General features: G+C 54.8%; 1 protein-coding gene across 18 annotated transcripts; it reads right to left on the reverse strand.

The window, feature by feature from the left end:
• Positions 1-2525: 2525 nt before the first annotated feature.
• Positions 2526-17802, reverse strand: SPEF1 (sperm flagellar 1). Of its 18 annotated transcripts, none has more exons than XM_075066718.1 (9): positions 17591-17802; positions 15342-15453; positions 14716-14872; positions 11540-11588; positions 10247-10313; positions 7106-7217; positions 3493-5001; positions 3067-3334; positions 2526-2970 (listed from the first exon to the last, which is right to left on the reverse strand). In XM_075066718.1, exons 1-7 carry the CDS (start codon positions 17700-17702, stop codon positions 4894-4896), a joined length of 717 nt encoding a protein of 238 aa, XP_074922819.1. In that variant the 5' UTR covers positions 17703-17802; the 3' UTR covers positions 2526-2970; positions 3067-3334; positions 3493-4893. The 18 variants fall into 18 exon arrangements, with proteins under 18 accessions (XP_074922819.1, XP_074922813.1, XP_074922817.1 ...); XM_075066712.1 differs by having other exon boundaries at positions 3067-3383; XM_075066716.1 differs by having other exon boundaries at positions 3445-5001.
• Positions 17803-18525: the final 723 nt, after the last annotated feature.

Genomic DNA, 18525 nt, shown 5'->3' on the forward strand with positions numbered 1-18525 from the left:
AGAGGGCCATCCAGCCTCTCCGCAACTGCAGAATACTGGCCATTCTAAAGTAAGCTTTTCTGTTGGCTGGCTTGGCTCACCCAGAATGCATCACGGCAAGCACTCTGTTGGGAGGGCAAGCTGGCCCACACCGTTCCACTCAGCGGCGCTGTTTCACGTGTGGAGGCAGTTTTACAAAGTGCCCTTTAAAATAAGATCTCGCTCATTCTCTGTTTGCCCAGACATGGCCTCCCTCCCCCAAACCTGCTGCACACGCCCAAAACACCTCGCGCTGCAGACTTTCCTGTCACCCATGGAGTGGAGTGTAGAAACCCCCCACTGTGGCAGTCACAAAGGGGTTAATGGATGGAGTAATTACTCTCTCAGATGTGACTAGGTAGCTGCCTGGCTGGGAAATACAGTTCTCAGGCAGAGTGGGGCGGCTGCCAGAGAGGCTGGGGACATCTCAAGGCAGTTCCTCAGCAGAAGCCTGGAAAGGAGCCACTCAAGAAATGGACCCAGAGGCCCGCCCTGGAGAGTGGGGGGTGAGACTGCTGGGCTGTGGCAAACAGATGTTTCTTTCCCTCCTACAAGGTGAGGAGGAGAGGCCAGGTTGGTCCCTGTTGCCAGGCCATGGAGAGACTGCTGGAGAGAGTGAAGGAGACCCGGCAAGTGGGAGTCTGGGCTGTGGAAAGGCCAGGGTGTCCCAATGAGCCCTCAGAAAAGGAGGGGAGGGACGGCCCCCTTCACACACCAGCACCAGAACGTGGGGAAAAGGGCCAGGTCCCACATTTGCCCCCTCACTGCTGCAAACGCAGGTCTAGGGTTAAAGAGCAGCCTTCTCAAAGAGATGAGATTGTGGGTTATTTACCTTCCCCTCTCCCCCAGGAAGCTAGGGTATCGGGATTCTATCCCCTGCATGCTGCCATCTTCCAGGCGGGACACTGCAGAGCACCTGGCCTGGGTTTGGGTATATGGGAGACCATGGGGGAAGCCAAATGTTTCCAAAGCTTATTGCTCACCCAGCCCAAGAAATCCTGACTAACAAGCAGAGCATTGCTGACTTCACATGGGGACCCAGCTGCTGAGACATTTGCAAGCATCAGGTTTTACTCTCAAATGTCTGCATCGATTCTCACTCTCACACACATACACACCCATCAGGAGGAAAGGAAATAAACACTTTTATACTGAAAACGATACAGGAAACCCTTATACAATTAACCCCATGGGTTATGGTGACAGCAGAGTCCACATCAAACAGCAACACAATCATCTAAACAGAGATTGGTAAATAAAACAATTAAAAAATCATCATCAACAATAGAGTGAGTGCCAGCCCCAGTCGGGAAAATTAGCACATGGGTGCTGATCAGCTAGGAAGGTGTAGCCACCAGAGAGCGCCATGTTTTACAACCCAAGGCAACCTAACCCCTCGGCTCCAGCATCTAGTCTGCTACGCTCCATTGAAATAGCAATGGAACATCATGAGATGATACAGGATGTATATGATTGCTATTGAGGTCTAGATGGACCTCATTAGGTACAATATGATAGATCTGGAGGTCCATATGCTAGATAAGTGGGGGGCTCCCCTGGCAGATGATGAAGTACATACCCAGATGGGTTTTGCACCCAAGCACCTGATACCTGGATATTGGTGGAGGTGACCAGCAGGCCTAGCAGCAAAGTGGATAATTTGTGGCCTATATTTTCTCTCCCATGCTTAGCTTGGCATTCTGCTCTTTCAGCATGCGTCATGCAAAGGTATCAACTGCTATGACAGGGTGCACAAGATGGAGCAGAGATTAAAGATCAGAGGAGATTTTACTCCACCTCCTATTGCCATCCATGCTCCTGTGCTTGCAGTGCTGTCAGGAACAGTGGTGCAAGGAGAGGATGCAGGAGGAGCAGACGGACTCCGGAGAGGCAAAGATCCTGATCAAGAATCCCTAGTTACAAAGACAAAGGGACCCGCACCCCTCGCCACACAGGAATATACGGGAAAGCAGCAAAGTTACCTCCCTTGCTCAGTTTAGTGTCAGCTTGCCAGCCCTGGGGGCTGAAGACCCTAGCAGGTCTTCAGGGTATGGCAGGGCAAACTTCCCTGCACTGTCCAAGCCAGAACGGATGTCTGGGGAATTCAGTCTTCTTGGCTCAATCAGTCCGTGGTCTCTCTGAGGCTGCCAACGAGGAGCCCAGATAATGCTGGTTGCCTTGGCCCTGATGGACCCCCTCAGTTCAGAACTGGAGTGGGATCCTGAGGGTTCATTGATGTCAGTGGGTGCCGGCTCAGGGCCTGCTAGCACTGGGCGCTCATCAGATGAGAGCCATTTTCAGGCCCTACCAGTGAGCACAATGGTTCCTAACCTGAGCATTCCCATCAGCTGCTGCTTAATGGCATCCTTACGCTGCTCCTGATGCATCGGCCCCAAAGCCGCCTCGGAGAAACACCGGGCCAGACTCTGCTCTCTCTGACCCTGCTGCAAACCAGGACTAACTCCCCAGAGATCACTGGGGCATTCTCCCTCCCAGGGGAGTCACTGGGGCTTGTGTGGGAATTTGGCAAGTCTCCGGGACTGCAGGAAGCTGAAGGCAAGTGTGTTGTGCCAAGCAATAGTGCAGCTAGGTCACTGACTGTAGAGAAGATAGCAGAGTGGGGCCTGAACCCAGCCTCTGACCCACACACCTCAGGATTTCAGGAGGTGTCAGTCTGAACCTACATGCAGGCTCCCTTTGGGCCAAACTGCAGCTCTATATCCAAACAACCTCCAGCTCTGACGTGTTCAGAATGCAGGGCCAGCTTCAGCAGCTCAGTCCTATCCCTGGCTAGAAGAGCGATTCCCCACTGATGCAAGTCAGCATCGCTTCACTGACTTCAGTGCAGTTACTCCCGTTTACACCAGCCAGGACCTGGCCCATTGACCTCAGTACAGCAACTCCCATTTACACCATCCGGGGACCTGGCCCATTGACCTCAGTACAGCTACTCTCATTTCACCAGCCGGGGCCTGGCCCATTGACCTCCGTATACCTACTCCTGTTTACACCAGCCAGGACCTGGCCCATTGTGCTCGGTACAGCTACTCCCATTTCACCAGCCAAGACTTGGCCGATTGACCTCAGTACAGCTACTCCCGTTTACACCATCCGGGGACCTGGCCCATTGACCTCAGTACAGCTACTCCCGTTGACACCAGCCGGGGCCTGGCCCATTGACCTCAGTACAGCTACTCCCGTTGACACCAGCTGAGACCTGGCTGATTGACCTCAGTACAGCTACTCCTGTTTACAGCAGCTGAGGGGCTGGCCCATTGACCTCAGTACAGCTACTCCTGTTTACACCAGCCGGGACCTGGCCCATTGACCTCCGTACACCTACTCCTGTTTACACCAGCCAGGACCTGGCCCATTGTGCTCGGTACAGCTACTCCCATTTCACCAGCCGGGACCTGGCCCATTGACCTCAGTACAGCTACTCCCATTTCACCAGCCAGGACCTGGCCCATTGACCTCAGTACAGCTACTCCTGTTTACAGCAGGTGAGGGGCTGGCCCTGAGTTTGTAGCTTTTGGGTCTGAGAGCAGCCGCCAGCATCTCCCCAGCAGGAGGCTTCTCTGTGGCTGTGACTGGTCAGCCCTGCTATTGGTCGGAGTTGCTATTATCAGCCCTAGGACCATGGCAGAGATGGCTCCTTTCTAGTCAGCCAGCCTTTGAACCCCACCCCCAGGCTGCAGAACCTCAAACTGTTAGGAGCAGAGAGCCAGGAGCTGAGGGTCTTTTCATGCTTGTATCCAAATGGAGCCCAGAGTAAACTGATCAATGGGTGGAGGTGACTGATCTCCACAAGGCCTGATCCCAGAGGGCCTTACTCAGGGTGTGTCTACACAGCACCAGCTGGCCTGGACTAAGTTACCCGAGCTGGCTAGCATGGGTAACAGCAATGAAGACAGAGCAGGGGGCGGGGCATCAGCATGGATAGTGCTGCCTGGCCTGGAGCCTGGCCATGCATTCTGCTCAGTAGCCTGTGCTGCGTTGGCTTCATGGCTACATTACCTGCGCTAGCTGGATTCACGCTGGCTCAGGTAGGCTGCCCTGTGCCCAGCTTTTGCTGCGTAGACAGATCCTCAGCCTGCAGTGGGAGTTGTCCCTGAGTGAGGGCTCCAGGATCGCACCTATAGAAAAGCATCCTTGGGAATGAGTCATTCCTCCCCCAGGCATCTCCAATCAGCTGTCACCCAAGAGCCACCAGATGGAACAAAAGGGGGCGGGTTGGGGCTCTTGAAAACAATGAACAAGCAAAGGGGTGGCCTGCTATAAAGCTTGGGAAGCAGAGGAGTCAATATTCTGAATGAAAGTCGCTGGATTTGGTTATAGATAGAAAACCTGGCGCTCGAAATACTGCCTCAGCCCGATCACCTTCAGGCACATTTGTGAGTGCACATTTGCACTAGCATTTCTTGCAATGTATAAGTGCATGCACAACTGCAGGTCCATGTCCATAATTGCAATGAATGCAAAGCCGATTGCAGATGCATAAACATGATTAACAAATACATGCACAATCGCCGGTGCACTTACACAATTACAGCACCCTCATGCACAACTGCAGGTGAACTTCTAGATGTGCACTTGCCACCTGTGCTTGTGCATGTGCATTTTTCACTCTTGGACTCTAGACCTTATTTTTTCCTCAGTTTTGCCCTTGGATTGTAAGTAACTGGGAGCCCTGTGTCATTATTCAAACCTGGACTCTACCAGTCCTGCTTGGGACGGCTCAGTCTCTCCAAGCCCAGGAGGAGTCACTAGCAGTGGGAGAGGCACAGGAACGGTGGCTCTTCCAGATGTGCCTGGGAGAGGTTCTGAGGGTGTGAGAGTCGCAGGGAAGGGCGCGGAGGCAAACTGAGCCCCGCCTCATTTCTCTTTCTGCTCCACTTGCTGTAGGCGCCTTGTGAGGTCATCAATCCGAACGTTCTTCAGGTGGAGCAGGTGTTCCAGCCGCCGCACCTTCATCTGCAGGATCTGAGCAAAGAGAAGCACACGCTTGCTGGGGTGATTGGCCTTTTTTTAAAGGGAAGGGCCTGAACCAAGCCCCTGGGCCTTGCAGGCTGGAGCCAGTTCTGAATTCTGCAGCTTGTGCCCGTCTCTGCCCGTTTTCACACGTGTCCTCTTTCTCCTATCTAGCTCTTATCGAGGACTTTTCATCAGTAAGCCTCAAAGCACTTTGCAAAGGAGGCCAGTATCATGATCGGGGCAGAGATTACCTCAAGGTCACCCAGCAGGCCAGTGGCCAAACCAGGACTAGAACCCAGGGCTCCTGAGTCCTGCACTCTACTCACTGGGCTGCACTGTTTGTCATGAAAGAGAACGCAACATTTTTTGTGCATCTTGTGCTTTTTAAGCCAATGGCCAGCTCTTGAGGTCCAACAGGATCTTTGGGGCTGGCACTGGCAGTAATGACCGTGGCCTTTGGGGCAGGCACTGGCAGTAATGACCGTGGCCTTCTTTTGACCCCTGTCAAACATGCCACCAGACCTTCATTACCACGAGTCCCCAGTAAGTGACATAAGATTAGTAAGATCACCCAGCTCTCGGGTATGGGATACTGTTGTAACAACACTTGTTCTCACCACCTTCAAAGACCGCCATAAAATGCACCTTCTTCTGCAGAGCTTTGCAAGAATGACCCAGGCAGGACTTCACACTGCCTTCACCCCCTTGGGACCATGCCATCACCTGGGGGCTTATGCTTGTCTGAACTGTTTTGTCTAGGTCTGAACCTGACTGCAGGCTTCTGGGAGCTGTGGCTGCATCTCATATGTGAGTAGAGAGCCAGGCTGACCAGCAGGCCATGTGGATGCGCAGGGAGCCCTGCACATGAGCCATGGTGGGCTATGGCTTGCTGAAATCTTGGCCTTGTCTACACTAGGCTTATTGTCCTACCATTTCCCACCATTGCAAGCCCCAGCAGAGCACTCCACGGGGCCCTACCCGCCCCCAGCATTTTAACCACAGTGGGTCTGTCTCCACTGCAATCCACTAGCTTTGCTCTAGCTTGCTCACATACCAACAGCAGCCAAGCCCCAGAAGCACGGGTGTTGAGTGGCTGGCCTGCCCAGAGCCCACACTGCCGTAAGAACGGCCAGACTGGGTCAGACCGAAGGTCCATCTAGCCTATCTAGCCCAGTGTCCTGTCTGCCGACAGTGGCCAGTGCCAGGTGCCCAGAGGAAATGGACAGAACAGGGAATCATCAAGTGATCCAGCCCCTGGCGTCTGTTACCAGCTCCTGTCCTGGTTTCACTGCTGGTGGTACCCGAACTACACAGGCTGCAGTCACACATCTGAGTGAAGCGTGGATATACCCTGGGTGAAGATTCATGGTTCTTGAACCCAGACCTGTGGGACCCTGGGCAGGCGGCATCACCAGGCAGCCTGGGGTGCATGGACTATGGCTCTGTCTACATCCTGGGAGACCAGTGACCACAGGAAGTGCTGCCCCTGGCAGAAATGTCTGGCAGCTCCTCCCGAGAGCTCTCATTTGCCCAGACCTACTATTTATGCAGGGAGGGAGTAGCAGAAAGTTGTCTGTGCAACAAGGAGGTCTGACTTGCAGCTGAGATAGACCTGGCCTTGTTCCTGGTTCCTGTCTCCTCGTCCTGACTATTGATTCTGGCTTGACCCTTGGCTCCAGACTCTGGCTACCAACTCTGGGTCAACCCCTCAAGCCTGACCGCTTATGGCTCCAGCCGCTGAGCCTGGCTGCTCACACCCCGGTTCCTGGCATCCTGTGTCATCTACACTGCGTGGAGCTGATTGAGATGCTGGTGGCTGGTTTACACTAACGGCCCCACCGTTGCGACTAGTGGAGGAGTTGAGTTGGAGGCAGCAAAGGTGGGTCAGTTCAGGATAGTCAGGCTTGTGCAGTCACCTCCCTGCTTGCTGAGGACTCCCGTCCCATGGGCCTCATGGGAGAAGTGGGTCTGAAGGAGGGGCATGGACAAGGAGTGGGTATTCCCTGCCCAGAGGGTGGGGTGGGATGAGTCGTGGAGGTAGCTGTGGGCAAAGCCTGGCATACTTTCAGAGGATGCCCTGCCGTTCCACAGACGGCACATGAATTGTCCTCACCTGGACCGTCTCTTGACAAGCCAGCAGAGCCTGCTCCCTCTCCGCTAACTGAATGCGAAAGCTGGTGTCTCCCGGCGGTGCCTGGGCATAGCCTTGCTGGCCCTTGTTCATCCTGGGGAAAGAAGTAAAAGCCAGGGTGTAGCAGGGTGACGACTCAGCGGCGCGGTGCCTCCTGCTGCTCGGCCAGGGGATTAGCTCTTTCCAGCCCGGAGCGCTCTCTGCAGGCCGGTGTCCCGGCTGCCGCTGGCCCTATGTCCCTCCCGGACCCCAGTGCCCTTTCTCTCGGGGTTGTGCCCCCAGCAGTAACCCACAATCTGGGTCTCCCAGTCGTGAGCTGGAGCTGGTTCCCACTGGTTCACGGGAACCGGTTGTTAAATTTAGAAGCCCTTTTAGAACCGGTTGTCCCGCGAGGGACAACTGGTTCGAAAAGGGCTTTTTAATTTAACAAAAGCTCCAGCAGCTCCCTGCCCTTCTCCTGGCCCCAGCTCACCTCACTCTGCCTCTGCCTCCTCCCCTGAATGCTCCCCCGGCTTCTTCTCCCCATCCCTGGCTTCCTGCAAATCAGCTGTTCGCGCGGGAAGCCTGGGAGGGCTGAGAAGGAAGCAGCAGCTTCCTGCAGGTGAACTGGGGCGTGAGGAGGGCTCCAGGCACCACACAGCTCCGGCCTGGCCCCTGACCCCGACCGGCACAGCTCCAGCCCAGGCCTGACCCCGACCGACGCTTGTCCGACCCCAGCCCCGACCGTGGTGAGCCGGGCAGCGCGGCTCAGACCCTGGCCCCGGCTGAGCAGCTCCAGCCTGTGGCCTTGGCCTAGCCCCCACCTCCAGGCAGCGCGGTAAGGGGGCAGGGAGCAGGTGTTGGATAGAGGGCAGGGGAGTTGGGGGGCGTGGATTAGTGTCGGGGCAGTCAGAGGGCAGGGAACAGGGGGATTGAATGGGGGCAAGGGTCCCGGGGGGGCAGTCAGGAAGGAGCAGGGGTCAGATGGGGTGGTGGGGGGCAGTCAAGGGACAGAGAGAAGGGGTGATTGGATGGAGCAGGGGTCCCAGGGGTCTATCAGGAATGAGAGGAGGAGTTGGATGGGGCAACAGGGGACACGGAAGGGGGGTTGATGGGGCAGGGGTCTCGGGGGGGGCTGTCAAGGAACATGGGGGGTTGGATGGGGCAGGAGTCCCGGGGGGCCATCAGGAATGAGAGGAGGAGTTGGATGGGGCAACAGGGGACACGGAAGGGGGGTTGATGGGGCAGGGGTCTCGGGGGGGGCTGTCAAGGAACATGGGGGGTTGGATGGGGCAGGAGTCCCGTGGGGTGGGGAGAGCATGACCCCCTCGTGGGGTGAGGGGGAGGGAACCGGTTGTTAATATTTTGGCAGCTCATCACTGGGGTCTCCCCACCCCAGGGAACCCCCAACCCTCTATCTCCACCTTGACTCAGTGGCTACTGCCAGTCACCATCCAGCCCCTGCTCCCTGGGTCCAACCACAGCCTGTGAACCACTCATCATCGGCAAGGGGGGTTGGACCAGCTGCCTCTGGGCTGCCCCTCTGCAGCCCCAGTGCCCTTTGTGGGCCCTTAACTCAGCCTGGGGCTTTGCTAGGCCAGAGCTCCCCAGCTCCCTCTGCCCTTCCCCAGCCCTGCTCCACCCTAGGTACCCTCCTCAGCTTCCCAGGAAGCCAGGTCCTTCTCTCTCTAGGAGCTAGAAAGGGTGTTTTCTGGCCTCTAGCCTGCAGCCTCTTATAAGGGCCAGCTGAGCCCTGATTGAGCTGGCCACAGCTGTGGCTGCTTCTCCAATCAGCCCAGCTTTTCCCAGTCACAGCCCTCTCCCAGGCTGCTTTAACCCTTCAGGGCCGGAGCGGGGTGACCACCCTGCTACACAGAGATATAAACCTAGGAGGAGAAGAGATTTGCCCACCCTGAGCTCCGTCGGGTGGGGGAGGGTCCCCTATGGCAGGGGTGGGAGCCCCAACATGGGGCCATGCAGAACGAGGCTGGACACAGCGCCAGTGACGGGACTGTCCTCCATCAGCCACCTGCTGCACTAGGTGGGCAGCGGGCTCTAAAGGGAAGCAGTGGATGTGCCATCGTCTGGGCATTTCAAACCGACTGGAAGAAACAAAGGGCCCCATCTCGCCTTCCGCTGGTAACGCTCAGCCTTGGCATCAGAGCGCCCATCTCCCACTGGCCCGAATGCACCGGGGCTGAGTGAATTGAGGAGCCTGATTCTCCCCTCCCGTGTGCTGATGTAAATCAGGAGGAACTCCAAAGCCATCAACAGGGTTATACCAGGTGAGGGGAGATTCAGGCTTTGCCTCTCTCACTTACGTAAGCCACCCTAGGCTAAACCCTGGCCCTCTGGGAGACAGGGGAGGCCAAGGCAGACTTCAAGTTCCCTCTGCCTTCATCGGGACGTCCCAGTGTAACCATCTCAGCGAGTGGCAGGATGGTCCTTGGATGTTTTGCTTTAGGAATGGTTCCTGCTGCTCACTGGGATCTGGGCTGGCAGCAGAGAGGGCTACACACAGTGGCGTGAAGAGATGGCAGCACCAGGCCTCTGCCAAGTGGGGGCTAGCCAAGCAGGTGTCTGATTCCCCTGTGCCCTTTGCTGTGAGGACACAGAGCAGCTCAGCTGAGACGAGCCCCTGGGGCAGCAAGAGGCAGAAGGGGTGCAGGGGTGCTGAGCAGTGCTGGGGAGGTCCCAGCACACGCTAAGGGCCTGATCCTCAGCCGGGGTAATTCAGCCTCACTTTGTGGATGATAGTGGAACTTCACTGTCTTACCCCCGCTGAGGGTCTGGGCCCATGTGCAAATATGTGATAAACGTATCATGGCGATTTCCTCTCTTTGCTCAGGTGGGCCTTTCACTTCCATAAACCTCAGGGGCAAAGCTGCCCCAGCCAGGAGGGGTTTGCATTTCACTTGCCTTTAGGGAGTGCTGGATCGACAGCCCTGCAGAGCAGGGGCCTCCATTTTCCCACAGCAGTACAGCCCAGGGGGCAGAAGGGCCAGCCCCCCTCCCTGTGGAGAATTCCTTGGAGGGCTCCCAGCCAAGTAACCAGGAAGGGTGTGTAGTTCTAAAGGGTCAGGCCAGGCTTGTATCAAGAAACACTGAGGTCAGTTTGTGGGGCGATCCCAGGGCAGACGTTACCTTTCCGCTCGTGGGGACTGCTGCACGTGGACCCCTGCGGCATTGGTCTTTGGGTTCGACGAATAGCCTGAGTAACACAAACCACATCACGTTACAGCCGCACACCAAGCAGCAAGGGCCCAACTCTGCCCTCCGTTACCCCGGAGCCTCAGCAAGGACAGAACTGAGCCTTAGCTGGGGGGGGGCGCATCTGGCCTCTGGGAGCAGGTTCAGGTTAGATCTACTGACCCCACCACAAGTCCCAGTGACTCCCCAGGGAGCAGGAGAGAGAAGGTGACGCACACAGATGCTGGGGTAGTTTTCTTGTGTGCCAATCTCACGTCGGGCTCTAGGAGCTCACAGGTATGGGCTGGGGGTCATAAGGCTTCAGAGGGGCAGCTTTGAATTCCAGTGGGGCTAACAGGAAGGGTCTCACGCTCGAGCCCACTGGGGGAGATGGCACCTTGCTGGCACCGTCCATCTGAAAAGCTCATGTACGCCCAGTGCTGTCGGTCAGCATTGCTGTTATCCCTGCCTCACCGAGCACGTGGAGCGGGGAAGTGACTTGCCACAGCAAGTCCGTGGCAAAGCTGGTACTAAACCCCAGATCTCCTGGTTTACAGCTTTGGTCTTTAACCCAAGACCGTCCTTCCCTCTCCTGGTCCCCTTAGGAAACACTCTGAGGACTTCCAGACTCTGCGGATTCCTAGAGGCCGAGCAGCTGGTGAAGAAGCCAATTGACCTGTGAAATCTCTGCAGGTATTTATAGAGCTGCAGCATCGTAACATCTGGACTCTTCAGCAGCCGTAATTAATTGAGCTGGTCTTGTGCTTCGGGCACTGGGCTGGGACTCAGGAGATCCAGCTCAATTCTTTGTTCTGTCACAGGCCCTGGGTAAGTCACTCAGGCCCAGATCCTCCAAGGTATTTAGGCTCCTGACATCCATCAATTCCAGTAGACGTTAGGAGTCCCTCTGTGTGCATCAGCTTACAGGAGATAATCTTCCCATTCTCCCACTCCTCAGCTGTTGTGTTTGTGTACTGTGAGCTCTCTGAGTCGACACTATGTCTGTACAGCACCCAGCACAATGGGATCTCAAACACCATCAGGCCCTCTAGGTGCTACTGTAATGCAAATCATGTATCTTGCTGACACCCCTGCAATGCAGGACAGTGCATCCTCATTGTACAGGTGGGAAACTGAGGCACAGGGAGACTGAGTGACTTGCCCAGGGTCACAGAGCCATGTAGCAGGGCTGGAAGCCAGCTCCCCTAGAACACACACACTGCTCAGAGAGACTCCTGTCACCCCTACCTGTTTCCATATGGCCGTTCTCATGGAGTCCATAGCGCGTGCCCAGCTCCTGCACAGAGAATCAGAGAGATCACACGGTTCAAGTGAAAATGCCTTGCAATCCACTGTCAGCTTCCTCCCGAGAGAGGCCTGGCAAGACTTCCAGAGGCGGCGAGATGGCAATGACCAGGATGTTGCAGAGATGAGTGGGTCTGAGTGAAGGCAGAATCCAAGGTGGCACCCAGGAAATGACATGGGCGGAGCAGCTCTGATCCCATCCAGTAGAGGGCAGTGCCCCCCTCCCCCCAGCCAGATCTTTGTACAATATCCAATCCAGGTGGGACTGAAACACTTTTGGGGGCGTTAGGCTGAAAGCCTTGCACTGCCCCATCAGTGGAAAAACAAACAAGTCCTTCACGAAAGACATTGAGGATGGGGGTCCCTATTACCAGAGCTGCGTGGGGTTTCACAGGTCAGATGGGGCCATTATGACTATTGAGTCTGACCCAGGGGAACCCAGTGATTCCTGCATCAAGCCCAGCCCTTCTGCTGCAGCGATAGCCCAACATGGGGAAAGACATCCAGCGGGATTTAAGGCCCCCGCCCCGAGTGATGGGGAACCCAGCATGTCACTAGGGTAGGTCGCGCCAACAGTTAGTTAGCCTCGTCGTTTACAAACTGTTCACCTTACGTCTAGAGTCCTGGGGCACTTTATAGACTAACAGACGTTTTGGAGCATGAGCTTTCGTGGGTGAATACCCACTTCGTCGAATACCCACAAAAGCTCATGCTCCAATACGTCTGTTAGTCTATAAGGTGCCACAGGACTCTGCTGCTTTTACAGATCCAGACAGCACGGCTACCCCTCTGATACTTGACACCTTATGTCTAGCTTCAGCTGCCCACCACGAGGGCTCGTTCTGCTAGATGAGAGAACCTCTGCCATCAGAGACCGCTTCCCCAGGAAGGGCCTTGCAGGGTTTTGTACAGTTAACTAGAGCTATTGGTCAGAGAAATCTGGTCATCAATTGAAATCCGCCCCCCCCACACCTTTTTTAAGTCTAATAAAAATATGTCTGGTCTAGTCTCAGTCTGGTTGCTAGGACCCCGGTGTCCACATTTCCAAACCACCATCCCCACAGGGACAAATCGGCCACCTCACTGCCAGTCTCAGCAGAGAGGAGATGGACTGAATGGGCCCCGGAGACAACACTGTCCTCAGCCCGGGGGGTGGGTCCCTCCAGCACAACTTGCCCCCCAACGCCTGAAGTGTAGCCAGCAGCGCTCACTCGCTGGGGCTGTCAAACTCGCACTGGAGAGGGGACAAACTGCAGTTGCTGTGATGATAAGACACTAAGTCTATGTGCCTGGTAACAGAGTGTGGCTGTGCGGTGAGGGAGGAAGCGGGCAGCCGCAGAGATGCTGCAGTCCGGACAAGCCGTGAGAGAGTTGTCACCTCTGAAACACCAGTGAGTGGAGCTGCCAAGGCAGGGCAATCACACAATGCCTGGTGTATTAGCCCTGCACATGGAGCACATCTCACAGCTCTGGCTATGTGTTACCTGCAGGAGGGGGCGACGCTCAGCCATAGCCTGCTCCACCCTAGTCTCTATACCCCATGAGGGACCGGGCCAAGTTACATCAGAGCAACTCCACTGGCTTCAGCAGAGTTGCTCTGGGTTTCCGTGGGCGTGACGGAGAAGAGAGTCTGGCCCACTCTGTATACTGGTGTCTGCCCTACCGCCCATGAGTAAGATCCATCTCTCTCTAGTGCCCCTTCATTAACCCTTCATTAGCCTTTGCCACTCAGTTTCCTTCTCCCTGTGTATCTATCTCAACAGCAGATGTAGCAGCTAAATTGTCAGCTCCATTGCATAACACCGATGCCCGCTGCTGACTCTCGGAGGGATACCAGGCATGTTGACAAGACCTGCCTCTCACCCTAACCCCAGTCTGGTAGGGTCGGCTGGGGTGCTCTATTCCTAGCCCTGAACTCTCCGCACTGGCAGCTGGGCTCTCTCTCTAGTGGGGGGTCCTAGTCCGATTACCACACTGCCTGGAGTGCAGCTTGCCTTCAGCTTTTGATCGATGATTATTTCTATTTGATTTCTATCACTCGCTTGCCACAGCACATTTCTGGTGGCAGCCATAACTGTTTTATTTGCTGCCATGCCCTGTGAGCTGCTCAGAATAACAACAATTGTGCTGAGGATCTCAAAGCCCTGTACATACACGTGATGGAGTGTATAAACCACACACAGGTAGACAAAGGGTTAATGGGAGCTGGTGGGTCCAATTAGCTCTCCCGTTTCCACCTGCGGGAGACGGGGGTTCAGCATAATTCATAATCCTAGAATATCAGGGTTGGAAGGGACCTCAGGAGGTATCTAGTCCAACCCCCTGCTCAAAGCAGGACCAACCCCAACTAAATCATCCCAGTCAGGGCTTTGTCAAGCCTAACCTTAAAAACCTCTAAGACCCAGCTGACTCCCCCAGGGAAGGAGCTCAGAGTAGGGGAAGAAAAGGGCCAGAAAGGGGGAGACATGGGAGTGAGAGACCCAGGAGCAAAGGAGTCCCTGCTGCCTGGGAAAGGAGCCATGGGGAAGCTATAGCAGTGGAGCTCTGTGGTGGGCCCTGCAATAGGGAGGTTGCTCTGTACATCAGCGTATGTGACCGGGCTGGCGGGTTAGTGACTAGGACCAGACCATCCCAGGGCCTGAATGGCCATCGGATGGAGAAGGGGAAGGTCTTGCAATGCCAGGAACAGTCACAGGGTGGCGAGCTGGCTGGTGAGTCACTATTCTGCAATAAATAAATAAATTAACCCCCACCCACACACTGGGAGGGTCTAGCAGGCCCATTTTGAAAATGGGGAAACTGAGGCACACAGAGATGACGGGACTCACCCAAGGGCACACAGCACATCTGTGAGAGTCAGGAATAGAATTCATGCCTCATAGTCCCTACACTTCCTGCACTTTAACCATGCTCCTTCTGAATGCAGTTTAATGGCTCTGGGTTTGTAAATTATACCTACTTGTCACAGCCGTAGGCCAAGCTCCAAAGGGCTTCCCCAGCATTTGCTCCCAAGGGAGTCTGCCCGAGCAAGGACCTCAGCACATGGCCCATATATACAACAGCATCCTACACAACATTTGACCATCTGAGCCGCCCGCCGTCCCTTGAGCACCGCTGACCTGATATGTGCCAGATGCCACCTTGCTCTGCTTCTGCTTCTCCTCAATTTTCTGCCGCAGTGGGAGCAGCATCAGCTCCACCACGCCGGGCGTACACTGTACGATCTTCCGGATCATGTCTTCCGGGATGGAGAAATTCAGCTTGTTCAGCACCTTCCTGCAAGGGCACAAACCACCCCACGGAGGGGGAATGGTCAAACCACAGTATGGGCACCCGCTCTGCAGAACTGGCTGGAGTTCCTATAATAGTCTCGTGTGGATGCATCGCTCCTGGACTAAGGGGGCCTGATCCTCAGCTGGAGTATGTGGGTGTAGCTCCCTCAAAGGCAATGTAGCGACACTAATTTATCCCAGCAGAGGATCATGCTCAGCATGCAGAGGAAAGCTGCACAGGACTTGGAGGGAGGTCAGAGAGGTATGAAGTCCAAGCCACTGTTTGGCGTTGGCAGAGGGTGTGAAAGCGGAGAAGCTGCATGGTATTGGCAGGTGGGTGTGAGGTCAGAAAGATGCAGAGGAGTGGGAAAATAACAAGGAAACTGAATCACTGTTTTCCCTACACATCCCCAGCTCCATGGCCTGACCGCCCCAGCACCGTGCTACCTGAGGGGTGCTGAGCGCATGTTTACCTGTTAAGATGGCCCCAGTTGGAGAGTTTCTGTTGCGTTGAATTAGCTGGGACATAATTGTGCATTTCCACCATTTTGGGAAAGTAAAATTTCACCACTTCTGCTGCTAGAACTGCATAGGAAAGAAGAAGAGGTCAGACTGAGCATCATGCCATGATCTGCATAATGAAAACAGTGAGATGCCTTTAGCTATATATGTGGATGTTCTGGAAAGATACAGTATAAACCACAGCCAGGACAAGTTATTGTCTCTCAGAGATTCCAGATCTAAGCTGATCAATTCACAAGTGAAAAAGAAGGGTTCCTTACCTCATAGCAACTGGGATTCTACTTGTCCAAGTGGATCCCACTCTGGAGCAGACCAGCCCCATGCAGGCAGTGCACCCAGTGGTAGATTAGCCACTGGGCCAATGGGGCCTGTGCCCAGGGGCCCCAGCCTATAGGGGAGCGCTGGAAAAAATCTGCCGCCAGATTTTTGCAGAGGCAGAAAGGAGCAAACAGGTTGTGGGTTGCACTGGGGGTGGTGGTGGAATGGGGCGGGACTGTGGGTGGAACAGGGGTGAGGCTGTGGGGAGGAAGAGGCAGAATGGGGTGGGGCCATGGGCGGGGCTGCAGGTGGAAGGGGCAAAACGGGAGGACTGCAAGCGGAAGGGTTGGGGAGGGGCCACTCACTTGCTCTGGCCCAGGGCCCCAGGAAACCTTAATCCTCCTCAGAGTGCATACGTGGGACTCGTGCACTTCAGAAGTGGGAGCCACTTGGACAAATACACAAGAAGAATTCATCTCTTCTAACCAGCAACCCTGCAAACTTGCCCTGGGATCAGAGCGGCATCCAGGTTATTTCCCTTTCATGCAGCACCTGGAGCAGTAAACAGCATTACCAGCCCTACACAGTCAGACCCAGAAAAAATTGTGAGATTGGCTTAAAAAATCACAAGATTTTAAAAATTAATAAATGTTGGCTCTTGATTTGCCTTGGGGTTTGTTTTTTTTTGCTTTTTATTTTTTGAGCCTTTAGAACTCATGTTTTCAAGCTTTTTTCTGTAATCAAGAGATCTAGAGACCGACTTCCCTATTTTTGAAATGGAAGCTGACGTTCTCACATAGTCAGTTGACTTCAGCCGCTGGGGCTTTAAGGAAAACGTGAAATATCATGAAAGTTGCAATAAGTGTGCAAAAGTTGGCAACACCGCCTGGTTCTGCTGGCCAAAATTTACCTGTAGTAACACCTGTGCAGCCCCTCTCTTTAGGCGGTGTGGGCAGCTGGCATACATTGACACTGCTGTCCCTTCTATCAAGGATTTGGCCAGATGGCTCCAGGATTGGCAGGCACAGAGGAGACTTAAATCCACCTTTGCAAATAATCCTGAGTTGTGCTGTGCACAGTTTGGACACAGAGACCAGGAATTTCTCCGCAGTCTCTCACTCGTGCACCTCTTTCTTATTAACCCGAAAGCAATGTTATTTGAATTTAGTTTTCCTCTCTGTGAATATTGCTTGATTTTTTAAACAAACAAACAGAAACTTGTTTTTTAATCAGAAGGTGAAACTGACATTTACCAACCAGTGCAAACCTTATGCAATCCCCCTGCATGTTCCCCAACCACATCTATCTGCAAATGGTAGAGGAGCCCTGTCTGTGGTGTTCAGAACTGGATCCAAACTCTCTCAAAGTTCATTGCATCCCAAGGGTGGATGTGGCCAGTTATAGAAAGAGGGGTCAGCTATCAAGATCAGAATTGTGTCTAGACTCCCCCAGAACACTGGTTATTTGGATTCAGGATCCCAGGTCAGTCCCATTACAGAGAGAGAACTCAAACAGCGGAGTCTGGATCCAGGTCTGGACTCCGCCAGAGCTCAGGGTATTTCAATCCAGGATCATAGGTCTGTCCCATTGCATTTAGGGCTCAAGCCATCTAGTCTGGATCTGGGTCTGGGCTCTCCCCAAGCTCAGGGTATTTGGATCTGGGATCCCAGGTCTGTCCCATTGCATTCAGAGCACAAGCCATCCAGACTGGATCTGGGTCTGGGCTCTCCCTAAGCTCAGGGAATTTGACTGGGATCCCAGGTCTGTCCCATTGCATTTAGGGCTCAATCCATCTAGTCTGGATCTGGGTCTGAGCTCTCCCTGAGCTCAGGGTATTTGATCAGGATCCATTCCTGGGTCACTCCTAGGCCTCAAGCTGTGGGGTCTGGATCCCAGCCAGTCCACGGCCAGCTCCAGGAGTTCGGGATCTGGTTCCTCCAACCTCCATCGCTGAAGTCCCGGGTGATGTTCTTCTTGGGGCGGGACAGGGGGATGGCATCCACCCAGCTGTAGAGCTCCTGCAGGCTCTCCTCATCCAGCTCCCCATTCGCCATCTGCTCGGCCGCCAGCCGGGCCCAGGCCAGGCCTCTATACCCCCACGCCTGCGGGGCACGGACAAGCTTGCCCCTGGCTCTGCCTGCCTGCAGGGCTGGAGGCAGGCTTTATTGTTTTCATAGAACCATGGCAACGGCCAGCTAGAAAGGGATTCTCAAGGGATTCTGGGAGGTGTAGTCCTTTGCATCCTGAAGAGGCTGGGGGGCAACAGTTACCAGGCAACGAGCTCTCCTAGCAACACAGCAGCGAGCCTGGGGCGCAGCATGTGAGCAGCACTGAAAAGATGCAGCCGATAACCAGTGCACGGGTCTGGGGGATGAATTAATACTATTAATTGCACCCTGGGAGCACTGCCAATTGCTACTGCCACCCACCCATGATCAGGATTCTATTCAGAGCCCCAGCTCCGGTGTCAGCCGAGAATCGCCACGGTTCTTGGACAAAGAGGCTGGGCTGGGGTGCACGGCAGGCCAGGGCCTAGCGGTTCAGGGCCTGGAAACTCCCAGGGACAATGCTGCGATCCACAAAGGGCCACGCTCGCCTTGTCCCTCTGGGCCGGTGGCTATTCCAGTGTGATAAACACACAGCATCACGGGGGGGACACTGCAGCCTCACAACCCTGGTCCTGGTCCCCCCGCCCCAGTTGCTCTTTCTGTAGATTGCCACGTATTCGCAGGGGCGAAAGGAAATGCAGGCCTGTTATTTACCAGGCTGCACGTGGCAACAGACTATATAGGTAAGAGATGCAAGGAGAGTATGGGTCACGAGGCAGACTGCAGACACACACACACACAACTAAAATCAATCAATTTAAAATTTTAT

This window comes from Chelonoidis abingdonii, chromosome 5 (genome assembly GCF_003597395.2).
Source record: "Chelonoidis abingdonii isolate Lonesome George chromosome 5, CheloAbing_2.0, whole genome shotgun sequence".
NCBI lineage: Eukaryota > Metazoa > Chordata > Testudines > Testudinidae > Chelonoidis > Chelonoidis abingdonii.